The 13,349-nt window shown below is 43.9% G+C and overlaps 1 protein-coding gene across 13 annotated transcripts in view; it reads right to left on the bottom strand.

Moving 5' to 3' along the window:
- The window catches only part of DDHD1 (DDHD domain containing 1), a 91,677-nt gene extending 78,814 nt beyond the window's left edge, over positions 1–12,863 (bottom strand). For 3 of the 13 annotated variants that reach the window (XM_067735409.1, XM_067735428.1, XM_067735400.1), the window contains exon 1: positions 11,796–12,858. In XM_067735409.1, coding sequence (XP_067591510.1) covers positions 11,796–12,648 — 853 coding nt within the window. In that variant the 5' untranslated portion in view covers positions 12,649–12,858. Of the gene's footprint in view, positions 1–11,795 lie in introns of all 13 variants that reach the window. The other 10 variants (XR_010942912.1, XM_067735495.1, XM_067735446.1 and 7 more) reach the window with 7 other exon arrangements.
- Between the last annotated feature and the right edge of the window lie 486 nt (positions 12,864–13,349).

Raw genomic sequence — 13,349 nt, 5'->3', positions numbered from 1 at the left:
AAGCCCATGCACACATGGTCTATTAATCTACAACAAAGGAGGCAAGACTATCCAATGGGGAAAAGAGAGTCTCTCCAATAAGTGGTGCTGGGAAAAATGGAAAGCTACGTGTAAAAGAATGAAATCAGGATGTTTTCTCACATCATGTACAAATAAACTCAAAATGGATTAAAGACCTAAGTGTAAGACCTGAAACCATAAAACTCCTAGAAGAGAACATAGGGAAAACACTCTGACATAAACTGTAGCAATATTTTTTTAGATCTGTCTCCTAAGACAAAAATAAACAAATGAGAGCTAATCAAATTTAAACGCTTTTGCACAGGAAAGAAAGCCATCAACAAATGAAAAATGGCCTACTGAACAGGAGAAAATATTTGTAAACGATATGCTCAATAAAGGGTTAATATCCAAAATATATAAACAGCTCATACAACTCAATGTCAAAAAAAAAAAAGACCCAATTAAAAAATGGGCATAAGACCTCAACAGGCATTTTTCTGCACAAGACACAGAGATGGCCAACAGGCACATGAAAAGATGCTCAACACTGCTAATCAACAGGGAAATGCAAATCAAAACCAATGAGATAGCACCTCATGCCTGTCAGAGTGGCAATCATCAAAAAGATCATAAATAGGGGCTTCCCTGGTGGCGCAGTGGTTGAGAGTCCGCCTGCCGATGCAGGGGACACGGGTTCATGCCCCGGTCCGGGAAGATCCCACATGCCGCGGAGCAGCTGGGGCCATGAGCCATGGCCGCTAAGCCTGCGCGTCTGGAGCCTGTGCTCCGCAACGGGAGAGGCCACAACAGTGAGAGGCCCGCGTACCGCAAAAAACAAAACAAAACAAAAAGATCATAAATAACAAACTTTACTGCAAATGTGAGAAAAGGAAGCCATTTTGTGGGAATGTAAATTGTTGCAGCCATTGTGGAAAACAGTATGGAGGTTCCTAAAAAACTAAAAATAGAACTACCATATGATCCAGCAACTCCCCTCCTGGGTATATAGCCAAAGGAAATAAAAACACTAATTTGAAAAGTACATGCACCCCAATGTTCACAGCAGCATTATTTACAGTAGCCAAGACATACACAGAAGCAACCTAAATGTCCATCAACAGATGAATGGATAAAGAAGATGTAGTAATAACATGCACACACATATACATGATGGAATACTACTCAGCCATAAAAAACAATGAAGTGTTGCCATTTGCAACAACATCGATGGACCTTGAGAGTATTATGTTTATTGAAGTAAGTCAGACAGAGAAAGGTAAATACTGTTATCACTTACATGTGGAATCTAAAAATCAAACATATATAACGAAACAGAAACAGATTCCCAGATATAGAGAGCAAACTAGTGGTTACCAGTGGGGAGAGGGCAGTGGGAAGGGGCAAGATAGGGGTAGGGGATTAAGATGTACAAACTACTACTTATAAAATAAATAAGGTACAGGGATATATTGTACAGTGCAAGGAATATAGCCATTATTTTATAGTACCTTTAAATGGAGTATAATCTAGAGAAATGTTGAATCACTATGTTGTACACCTGAAACTAACATAATATTGTAAATCAACTACACCTCAATAAAAATAAATTTTTTTAAACCCACAGAAGACATGAAACAAAACCCAATATAACTAAAATGAATAAATAAATCGACAATTCCAGGTGGGGACTTCATCCTCTGTCTCAATAATTTATAGAATGAGTAGATAGAAAAATCAGTGAGGACACAGAAGTTTTAAATTGGAAGGACAGCAAAAATAAGTAGGTAAAAGAAAAACAGATGAAATAAAAATAAAATGTGGGTTGAAGGCTACTTCCTCTAGAACCCTTTCAAATGCAACTTTGGAGTGGCTGAACTGGTAATTTTCTGAGTGTATGTGAAGACAACTCTAATTTCCAAGGATGAGATCTGAGAATCTACATTTTTAACAATTCTCCCAGTGACTGTTAGGCTCAATGAAATCTGCAAACTACTAGTCTAAGACAGGATGCCATTCCACCGGCAAGGGAATCCAGCAGAGGTGATTCAGAGGCTGAAGAGTATTCCTCTGTCCTTCGATCACCTGGAAAGGTATTCATATTGTTCAACCTCAGAGTCTACAGAAGGAATTAAGGTTTCTGCAGTGTGATACTTCATTGTGATTCCCTGAACTCTCAGGGGTGATAAAGCTGGTTTAAGATGAGCACATAGATGTATACACAGAGGGGGGTGGGGGGCTGGGGGGAGTGGGAGGGGGAGGAATATGTGTGTATGTACGTGTCATGTGCGTATATGGTCATCGAATTTAGGCTAAAGTAATTTTGGTAGAACCATAGCCTCCTACTCTTGTTTTTCAAAAATACAACAGGTCAACCACACACTTTTTAATTTCCAGAAGCTAGGCTTGGCTTCTAGTTCAAGAGCCAGTATACCAGCCTGACTTAAATACAACAGTTAACACGTATTAGAACCAGGTTCTGTGCTAGGTGCTCTACATGTGTATTTCAACAGAATCTTCAAATATCCCTGTGAAGCAGGAATTATTATCCCCATTTACAAAGAAGCTGGGCCACACAGCAATTATAACTTGCCCAAAGTCATACAGTTATGGTAAATCAAAGATTCATACTAAGGGAATTTGACAACAAGATCTTTTCTCTGAGCCCACTTGGCTTTTACTGTTAATGCTGGATAAGGAATGGCCACTTCAGACCCCTGGAGTAAGGGCAGATTCATATTTGAAGCTAGACCTTGTACGAGGTGCCAGAATCTAGCTGCCATCCCTACCACTCCTGGTTCAACTGCAGGTCAATTAAGAGAAATTCCTCAAAGTTTTCAAGCTGAGGTCTGCACTGTAACGAATTATGGGCCACTTCTTTTATGTCAATGTGGCAGAAAATCCAGAACACTACTAGCTCTGCCTTGACTGAAAACTGAGCCGTCTTTAAGAAAGCTGTAAAGTTCTCTAGTGTATCAAAAATCCTGATAGCTGGTAGATGCTTTAAATGAGCTTTTGGGGTGGACTCAGCACTCCCTACATCTGGTGATAAGATCTGCATACTAAAAAATAGTAGATGCGGGGCTTCCCTGGTGGCGCAGTGGTTGAGAGTCCGCCTGCCGATGCAGGGGACACGGGCTCGTGCCCCGGTCTGGGAAGATCCCACATGCCGCGGAGCGGCTGGGCCCGTGAGCCATGGCCGCTGAGCCTGCGCGTCCGGAGCCTGTGCGTCCGGAGCCTGTGCTCCGCAACGGGAGAGGCCACAACAGTGATAGGCCCGCGTACCGCAAAAAAAAAAAAAAAAAAAATAGTAGATGCTTAAGAATTTAGAATGCTTTTATGCGAAAGAATTCTTCCTTTTCCACAGTCAGTAGCTTTCTAAGAGAATGACTGGTGCACTTCTCTGGGGTCCAAGCCAGGAAGACTTAAGATAGTACAGCTCTTTCAGGGGTCTGAAAGACTAGGCAAATATCAGTCACAGTTTCTCACAAAAGAAGGCAACAGTTATAGAAGTTCTAGGGCTGTACCTCAGAGTTGATTATCAAGATAGGAGGCCAAGAAATTGCTACGTCAGGAAAGAGACTACAAACTGGAACAGGAGAGTTGAAAGCCAAGAATGTCAAGTGAGTTGTAAATTTGAAAGGATAGAAGAGGCAGGAAAATGAAATAAAAACAGCTGTTATATATGACTTACTATTTGTCACGGATGTTTCAAGATCTTCAAATATTTTAACTTATTACAACAATTCTGAAAGGTAGGTACTCTTTTTTTTTTTTTTTTTGCAGTACACGGGCCTCTCACTGTTGTGGCCCTCCCGTTGCGGAGCACAGGCTCCGGACGCGCAGGCTCAGCGGCCATGGCTCACGGGCCTAGCCGCTCCGCGGCATGTGGGATCTTCCCGGACCAGGGCACAAACCCATGTCCCCTGCATCGGCAGGCGGACTCTCAACCACTGCGCCACCACGGAAGCCCAAAAAAGGTAGGTACTCTTATCTACATTTTACAGAAGAAGAAACATGGAGCATTTAAGTTGCCCAAAGTGACACAGACAGTACATAGAAAAGCTGCGATTTGGACCTAGTTTGCCTCCGTGGTTATTTACATTCATAATCACTATACAACACTGCCTCTCTAGAAAAACTGGTATGAACTGAAACAGAGGTGGCAGAGATGAAACTGATGAGCTGAGGTAGGATAAGAGTTGATCTGAAAACAAATGCTGTGAATCAGGTCCACCCTTTATGTTGTGATCTACCATACACTTTGATGGGTTCTAGGTCTGTCCATAAAAGACAGAATCCTGGCAGGCTAGCATAATTCTAAAAAATTCAATACAGTATTCTAGGATTAGGGACATTCACTATGTATGAGAAACAGTTACACCCTTCTCCCCCACCAAAAATGTGTAACAAATAATGTAGTTTACACAAAATAATATGAGGCTAAATAGTAAGCAGGTTAAAGAATAAACTGCAACTATATTCAAAGATATTCTAAAATATAAAGGTCCCAATTTTTTTCTAGTGAAAGGCAAAGAGCAGAACCATGGGTAGGGTGCTAGTCTTAAACAAGAAGAGCAAGCACAGTGGCTACACGATGAAAATGTCGAGCAAAGGCAAGAATCTATTCACAAACATTACAGACACGTACACCTGTCTCATTTAGTGCCAGACATATATACGGGTTCATTTCAGTAGTGGAGAGCCAGCATGGAAGAGGGAATGCCATTGAAAGTGCTTGAGCAGTGTACTGTGCTTTCCTCAGGCTGAGTGGTCCTCGACAGTCTCTTTGAAGTAGACTCTCCTTGCAGTATCTTTGGATTCACAGCAAAGATTTCATTTTCCAAACCATAAACAAACGTGGGTGGTACTTAACATTAACATTTATATCAGCTGTTAAAATACAAGTTTTCCTGAAGATCTACGTGGGTGAATCAGGCAGAAACGGGATACCCTGGGCCTACTTATAAGCGATTCTATAGAATGAGAAGCAAATAATGTATTCAGTCGATAAAATATTAACTGAAAGTTGATTATCTGTAGTAAGTAGTAACATACAAGGTGGGATTGCATTTAACTACGTATATCAAGGCTCAGAAGTAATTCCAACTCTGCTCCTTGTGCTTCACCTACAGTTATTTTTGCAGCTCCTTCCACAGCATGTGATTTAGAGTCTTATGTTTTAGCATAGTTCATCCAGTTCTTTGTCCTATATCATGTGTCCCAAGAACTACCTGCATCGATGTTCAGAATGATGGTTCACTGAGAAGTAGCCAAAGGGAGAATAGTAATATTAGAGAGTTTTCCATTCATATGGTTAAAATTCTACAATAGCAAATAAAAGCTTAACTCTCAACTATTTGGAAAAACCATTCATTCAGATGGAATTTATATTTCTCAAAGATTCCAGATATCTGAGGTCCTTGGGTACAGAAATATTAATAACATTGTAATTTCCAAAGACTGGCCTTGCCCCCAACAGTCAGTGAAGAGAGTTTATTTGAACACACAAGTGTAATGATTATAAAGATTATGTAGATATAGTTAAATGTAACAAGATATTAGAACAAATATTAATGATTGTATAGTTTATTCTTATTGTATGGTAATCTGGCAAAATTAGAATAACATAGAATTACTTTTATATGATCATATCAATATTTCTACCATTTTCCCTTAGTTCTCTAGCACAGGCGATTTCTATTTTTCACCACTTTGAATTCCACGTGTCCCCTAATCCAGGGATATCAAAAAAGTATCTGTATTACGCTTTTCATCCCATTAATCCACTCTTGTGTCAGTGGTTCAACATCTCTCTTTTTTTTTTTTTTTTTTGGCGGTACGCGAGTCTCTCACTATTGTGGCCTCTCCCGTTGCGAAGCACTTCGGACGCGCAGGCTCAGCGGCCATGGCTCACGGGCCCAGCCACGCTGCGGCATGTGGGATCTTCCCGGACCGGGGCACGAACCCGTGTCCCCTGCATCGGCAGGCGGGCTCTCAACCACTGCACCACCAGGGAAGCCCTCAACATCTTTTATAGGCACAATTTCCCTTCACCAAGGCAAGCTCAAAACAGTAGAATTGTAGGTTAAATATAGTGGCTATAAAAATGTTTTTCCTTGTTTTACTTTTTAACTGAGCTTCTAGGAATGTACTGTGGCAAAAAAAAAGAAGAGACTATATCTATAACCTTCATCAGTGTTGAAGTTCTTCTTGATAAAGTGCACAGGTTAAATTTCATCAGACTCATGAAAAGATAAAGGTCTTGAATCAGACTGCCCAACAATCAGGGATTCTAGGACTGCCTACCTCCCCATCTCTTCTGCCAGGAATCTTCATCTTAGGCTTCCTGTGAACACATGCCATACTTCCCTCTCTCCTTTTTACCCCCCTACTCTCCTCACCCAGTGAGGATAATTCTCAGAGGATTCCATGACCAGCACAGCATAGCCAGCTTTTCCTTGCTCTCTACAGAAAAGAATCAGCCGTAGGGTTTCAGACAGCAAAGATCTTAGCAAAGCAGAAATTACAGGGTGTAATGTGAAGATAAAAGACCCAGGAAATAAAATTTGGAAGAGGGAAGAGTAGAAAAAGTCTTTTTTTACGGCAAAATAGTAAAGGAGGAAACAAGAGCCTGATGACAGATGGAGGAAAGAAAAGCATACTAATTAGTCTGAACATTTATATAAAGTAACTTGCACAACATGCATTATCACATTTGAGCCATACACAAACAAGGTGGATCAATAACTGATATTAAATCAGTTTTTAAACTAATGGTACAATGCAAAGGGAAAGAAAAGTCCTGAATGCTTTGGTCAGGTAGTGCCAAGTCCTACCCTCCATACAAGTCACCCATTAGTCATTCATATCTTTGTGCTATTTCAGTAGGTCTCTGAAACAAAGTCTAAAGCAGGCTTGATCTGGAACGGAGCTCTCAGAAGATTTCCGCCAGGGTTCTAAAACCTGAACAGTCAGAATTCCAGTGCAGCCCAAGGCTGCTTTCCAGGCTGAGCTAGTGGGAGATAATGCAGTTAAAAAGAGTAAAAGATAAAAGTCTCCCAAATTTTTTAGAGTCAGGCATCTCTAGTCCCTATAGCTCTGCTTTACTGAAGGCAGAAACTGATCAAGAAAGAGTACCTTCTACCAGCTTGGACTCTATTACTTTCCCCTGATGCCTTGTGCTTCATAAAGGATTATTACTTATTAAGGTTATTAACCCTTGAATGAAAAAGACCTAAGAGATGGTTACAGCTACGCCAAGTTAATAAAAATCATATAATTTGGGTACTTGCAGAAAAAGCCCTAATTTTTCTGCCTTTTTATTGGGATAATACTTTCCAATATTTTATTGGGATAATAATATTTTCTCTTCAACATATCATGAAGACTGATTAATTTCTGAAGTGTTTGAAACTGCAAATGGCTTAGAATTATAATAATGTACATAGGCCTGATAGTACACAAAATGGGGGAAGGGCAGGGGTGAGGGAAGCTGTGGCTTATAGTTAATGACTGCTTCTGGAAACTACACATTCATATAACTATTTGGTCAATTAAATAACTAATTCAGGACTTCTCTGGTGGCGCAGTGGTTAAGAATCTGCCTGCCAATGCAGGGGACACGGCTTCGATCCCTGGTCTGGGAAGATCCCACATGCCGCAAAGCAACTAAGCCCGTGTGCCACAACTACTGATGCCACGTGCCATGGCTACTGAAGCCCGTGTGACTACAGCCCGTGCTCTGCAACAAGAGAAGCCACTGCAATGAGAAGCCTGCGCACCGCAACGAAGGGCAGTCCCCACTCACCGCAACTAGGGAAAGCTTGCATGCAGCAATGAAGACCCATCACAGCCAAAATAAAAATAAAATAAAGTTAAAAAAATAACTAATTTAGTCAATGAATGGATATTACATATTGCCTAGTGCACACTGCACACATCACTGCTATCAGAATTGCTTTAAAACTATTCTTTTTTTGTTTTGTTTGTTTTTGTTTTTTTTTTAATTTTTGGCTTCATTGGGTCTTCGTGCTCCATGGCATGTGGGACCTTCCCGGACCAGGGTTTGAACCCGTGTCCCCTGCATTGGCAGGCGGATTCTTAACCACTGCGCCACCAGGGAAGTCCTAAAACTATTCTTAACTCATCAAATATCTCTATAATGTTCCAAATGCCTTCCCATAGCCTACTACTAAATGCTTCGGCCATTTCTTGTTATTATTCTTGACAAACATTTCACCTGTGATCAGGTAAAGGCCAGTGACACCAAACCCTGGGTACTCAACAGTTTGAATACCCAGTCTTATTAACCTTCATGTGAGTTTCTACAAGTAAGGTATAAAGTTTTCTGAGATCCACACAGATATAGTTAACACCTAGTACTTTGTGTCTACTATTGTTCTAAGCATGTTATAATAATAATTCTCAAAACAAGCCTATAAGGTGGCTACAAGCAGCTTCGTTAAAACACAGGGAGCAGGGAGTTCACTTAGCCATTATCAGCAATGATCAGTTTTTATCTAAAATGTCCACATGCATTGAGAAAAATATCTGAACAGTCAATAAACAAAAATAAGTTTCCTATAATTAAAGTTTTCACATGTAATAATATTGGCTTCCTAGCTATGGTAGACAAAACTTTTGTTCCCCTTCCAATTCATGTACCCCAAATTGGTTCAAATTTTATCTGTCAGTAAGAATTCAAAAGGAAAAGTAAATATAAATTAAATTAACACCTTTCTTTTAGACTAGGCATAGATAGCTAACGTATTGGCTTCAATACCCAGATAAAGTGTACTTAGGTCACAAAAGTCACTAGAATCCTACCACCATTATATGTAGGAACATATTGGACTCTTTTTTAACCTTTCATTACCACTATCTGGAAATTTTCCAGAAAGGTTTAAAAAGAAAAGTAAAAAGGAGGAAGGTGAAAAGCTGCAAAGTTCATAAGAGTCCTTCAATTTGAAGAAAGGCTGAAGAGTCCATACTGGGACTGAACCCTCCTGAGACGGTGTGAAAACTTACATAATACACAAAGACCTGAAGAGCCAACTAGAACAAAGTTACATGGGATTTTTTGAGAAGTAGTAAATTATGGACAAAAAGCACTATTTTCCTTTCAACTCATATGGAGGCCTGGGACACCCACAGGATTGTATCTTGCAGAAAACTATCTAGAAAATGCTAAAATGGAGTCAAAAATAGGTGTTGCTGTTATGCCAGTAAACAAAAATTAATTTATAAGCTATAGTTGGTCTATTGGTGATCTGATTTAGGAAAGAAGATTTGAGAAGACTAAGCTTTTCCTTTCCGGTTAATTTTTGTAGGTCCTAACTGTTCCTCGATTTATGACACTAGCATTCTAATGATATTCTCCAACTGTCCAATTCAACCTTTGTGTTGTCACTAATCATCTAAGTAATAGAGAACCTTCAAGTGTTTGGTTCCCTGATACAGGGTAAAGTCCAAACTCCTTAGCACTGCATGCTACCCTCTTCCTTTTCTAGCTACTCTCCCAAATGCACCATTCACAGGCAGATGCTTCCTTCACAATCACCTCATGTCCCTAATCAAACATGTCTGTCTCTGTGGTGGTCAAATCTCAAACCTAAGCTGTGTGGTTTGACCCCTGCAGGTATAGCCCTAATTTCCTCAAAGTGCTATGAGGTTTAATGCTTCTGTATCCTTGCATATGTTACTCCATCTGGCTGGTATGCCTTTCTCTCCATCTCCCTGGTTCTTCTGTCTGATTAAATTCATCCCTGAAGACTCAGTCTCACATAATCTGAGAAGTTTTTCTGACATCCTCATCCCTAGGTGGGTCAGATGCTCTTTGGACACTGGGCTGTATTCCCCCACTAGACTATGAACTGTTTTACCACTTTCTAGGTGAGTGACCTTGGACAAGTTCATTAATTTCACTGAGTCCGCTTCTTCATATAAAGAACATTAGCATTCATTTGCTGCTATCACTATGAAATAATGAATGTGAAAAAATCACTTTGTAGACAGTCAAGCACGGTGTAAGCATTAACAATCTTATCATAAACCAAAAGAACACACAGTATTCTAGGTGAATATACTTCAGTTGATCTAAAGGTAAGATTCATCTCTTGGTTTCCAGGCCTCTCCAAGGATGCCCTGCATTTTATCCAACTTTATGACTCCAATTAAGTCCTTGTGCTTCTATCTTCAAAGGAAAAAAAAAATCTATCATGATGTCTAGGTCATCTGAAGAAAAGACTTAGTGGGAAGCTCCTCAAGGGTAAGGATTGTCCTTTTTTTTTTTCACCTTTCCTATTGCCTTCACAAGAGTACTGTGTGATGTACAAATACTGGTAAAAAGGAAAAAGATGAATGAGTGAGTGAATACAAGCATATCCTGTCCTTAGTGAGCTTATAATCAAAAGGAGTGAATGATGTGACAAGTCCCATACGAATCTGGCCTTGTGAAAGTGGTAACAAATGCCTTCAATGTCATCTTAAAGTGTAGTAAGAAACTGAATTTCCTGCTATGCTTATTTTGTTTGGTGATTTGATACATCTTGTAATTGCTATCTTAGTGACTCATGCTTAACGTGAATGTTTTAACATTATAGAATCGCTTATGCAATTCAATACCTATTTTAAAAAATATTTTCTGCACTAGGCCCTATGAGAATATGAAGACAAAGGTGATGGACTTTGCCCAGAAGATGCTAAACATACAGAAAGGAAGCTAAGTCATCAATACATATAATTAATACAAGGCAGAATGTTGTAAGATGTACGGAAGACATCTGAGCTAGGCCACTGGGACCATAAAAATTATAGCTATATATCACAAATTACTGGGGGCCAATAGCTTCTGCTATTATAGAATATTATATACATGTATATATATAAAGCATTTGCTACATGCAATGGTGGATATTTCTGACGGCCTTCCTCCTTAACCTAATTACAAACCTAACTGTGTTGTTGTGTAATGAATAAGGACTTACTGTTAACACCTACATCACACGTGCGTACCAAGCACAGTTCCAAGGCCCTTAGGTATATTGCCTCATTTAATCTCCACAACAACCCTACGAAGTAGATACAGTAATCCCTATTTTACAGAGGAGAAAACCAAGGCATAAACCTTGTACCTTTTCAAGGTTAAGAGGCAAAAATGAAAAGATGTAAACAAGGACCTGAGAGAGAAAAACGAGTATTCCACATAGAGAGAGTGAGCGGACTCCACCTGCCACAAATGCTTCGACCAGAGCTTTCCACCTCTCCCAAACGCACCACTGGGAACAACCTATCTCCCTTCCCTTCCCGCCAGGGATTAATTTTCTTTTCCCAAGTCCATAACTGATTCAGATTCTTTTCCCAAGTCCATAACTGATTCAGATTCTCTCAAACGTTCCCAACCCAGAGGGCAGACTGGTATTTAAATCATAGGCAGTTCAGGGTAAATGAGACCGAATCAGATCCCGGGGTGGACGAAGCTCAGGTAGGATCACGAAATTAAAGCTTTGGCGCTGGCCATCCGTTCCTGGATCACCTCCAGGGGATGGCAGCAGCACCCAGCTGACCCAGGAGGCGCTACCCCGGCAGTATCCCCCAGGCGGCTGGGGTTTTGCCATCTGCTCGCTTTACCCTTCACCTGCCGGTGCTGCCTGCACGGTCTCCACCCTACTCGAACCAAACGCCAGGCCTCACGCGCCTCGCTCTCCCCGCGGTCAAGTTCCAAAGCCACCCGGGTGCGTGTCGGCCCCCGTAGAGGCAGCCCGTCCCGCTCCCTCCCCCGGCCGGCTACTCACGGTTCCAATACACCGGGTAGCATTCTCCTTGGGTCACATCCACCTCGTAGAGGCCGCCCCGCACACACACCCGCTCGATGTTCACCAGCTCCTCCATCTCGCGCCCGTGCCCGGCAATGCGCGGACAGAAGCCGCAGACGCGGTCCTCGGCGTCGTCCTCCGCGGAGCTGGACGCCGGCCCCGCGGGGGAGGCCGGGCCGCCCACATGGTCGCCGTCCGGGTCCTGCGCCCGGGCCCGGGCCCCGGTGGCCTGCGGCAGGGTTCGGAAGGCGAGCTCGATGCGGAACGAGTCGTAGCCGATGAAGGGCTTCCAGGTCTTCTTGTCCTCCTTGTAGAACCAGCGCACCTCCTCCGGGCCCAGCTCCGTCACGACCTCGTAGCGGTGCCGGGCGGCCGCGCCACCAAGCCGGGTACGCTTCCTCTCCCCGGGCCCCCCTCCGGCCGTCCCGCCGCCCCCCGAGTTCGTCGGGACCAGCGGCGACTGCTGCGGCGGGTGCAACGACGAGGAGCTGCCGCCGCCACCACTCTCGCCCTCGCTGTAGTAGCGCAGCGAGGAGCCCGACTCGGCCGAGCTGAAGTCATAGTTCTCGTCACTGAGGCAGGGGTCCAGCGTCAGGTGGTGGTTGTGGTCCTCCGCTCCCGACGCCAAATGCAGTCCGGGCTCCCCGCGCAGCAGGGCCAGGGGCACCTCGTCGTCGCCCGGGTCCCCGGCGGGCAGGTGGTCGAAGCAGCAGACGCTGCCGCCGAACGCCGGCTGCGCATCCGCGCCCAGCTCCCAAGCAGTGGCACCGCCGCCGCCGCCCCGGCCGTTATGCTCGGGGTTTCGGGGAGGCCCGTGGCCCGGGTAATTCATGCTGTGGAGATGCAGCCGGCTGCCCGGCCCGGCGCCGAGCCGTGGCCCACAGCGCTTCCGCCACACATTCAACGCCGCCGCCCTCTCCACCAGGAGTTTTTAATCTTTCAAATCCTGACCGGGGCTGCGGCGGCAGCGGCGGCGGCTCCGCCCCCACCGAGGCCCCCGGCCGCCGCAGTCGTGTTCCGCCGCCCGCCCCATTGTCACGCAGCTCGACGTAGGTGGCGCTTGGCCCGGAGCCCCGCCCCGCCGGCAGCGTGTGCAGTCCCGGAAGTCCCTACTCAGCCCAAGCAGTGCGGGATCCGCGCCTCTTGCTCTTCCCGCCGCGGGAGAGGGGTCAGCTCATGATTCCTTAATTCCCTTCACCTCCTCTCCCTTCTCCCTGCCGTGCTGCTGCTTCGGACCCCGCCCTTCTGAGGGTCAGAGTCCAGGTGTGGAGAAGCTTTAGCCGACTCATCCTTGCAATGCGGGTCTCGAGCCCAAAGGCTTAAGCTACCCGTCGAGAGGGCCCTGGGAAATTGGATTCTCCTGACACTGGATTTGTGACCTTAGGCCTGCCTGCAGCCCCAGCTGGACCTTATCAATCACCTGGTTCTGGTCCCTCCAGAATTGTCGGCCTACGCGAGGGCACTCCACCACTTGCCAACTGATTGCTTACGTTGTGCCACCACTCCCACTCAAACCCAAGTCTAAATCTCCCT

Source organism: Pseudorca crassidens, chromosome 1, assembly GCF_039906515.1.
Source record: "Pseudorca crassidens isolate mPseCra1 chromosome 1, mPseCra1.hap1, whole genome shotgun sequence".
Lineage (NCBI taxonomy): Eukaryota > Metazoa > Chordata > Mammalia > Artiodactyla > Delphinidae > Pseudorca > Pseudorca crassidens.
Note: the sequence above shows the minus strand (reverse complement) of the source record. Positions and strands in the feature narration are given on the sequence as shown.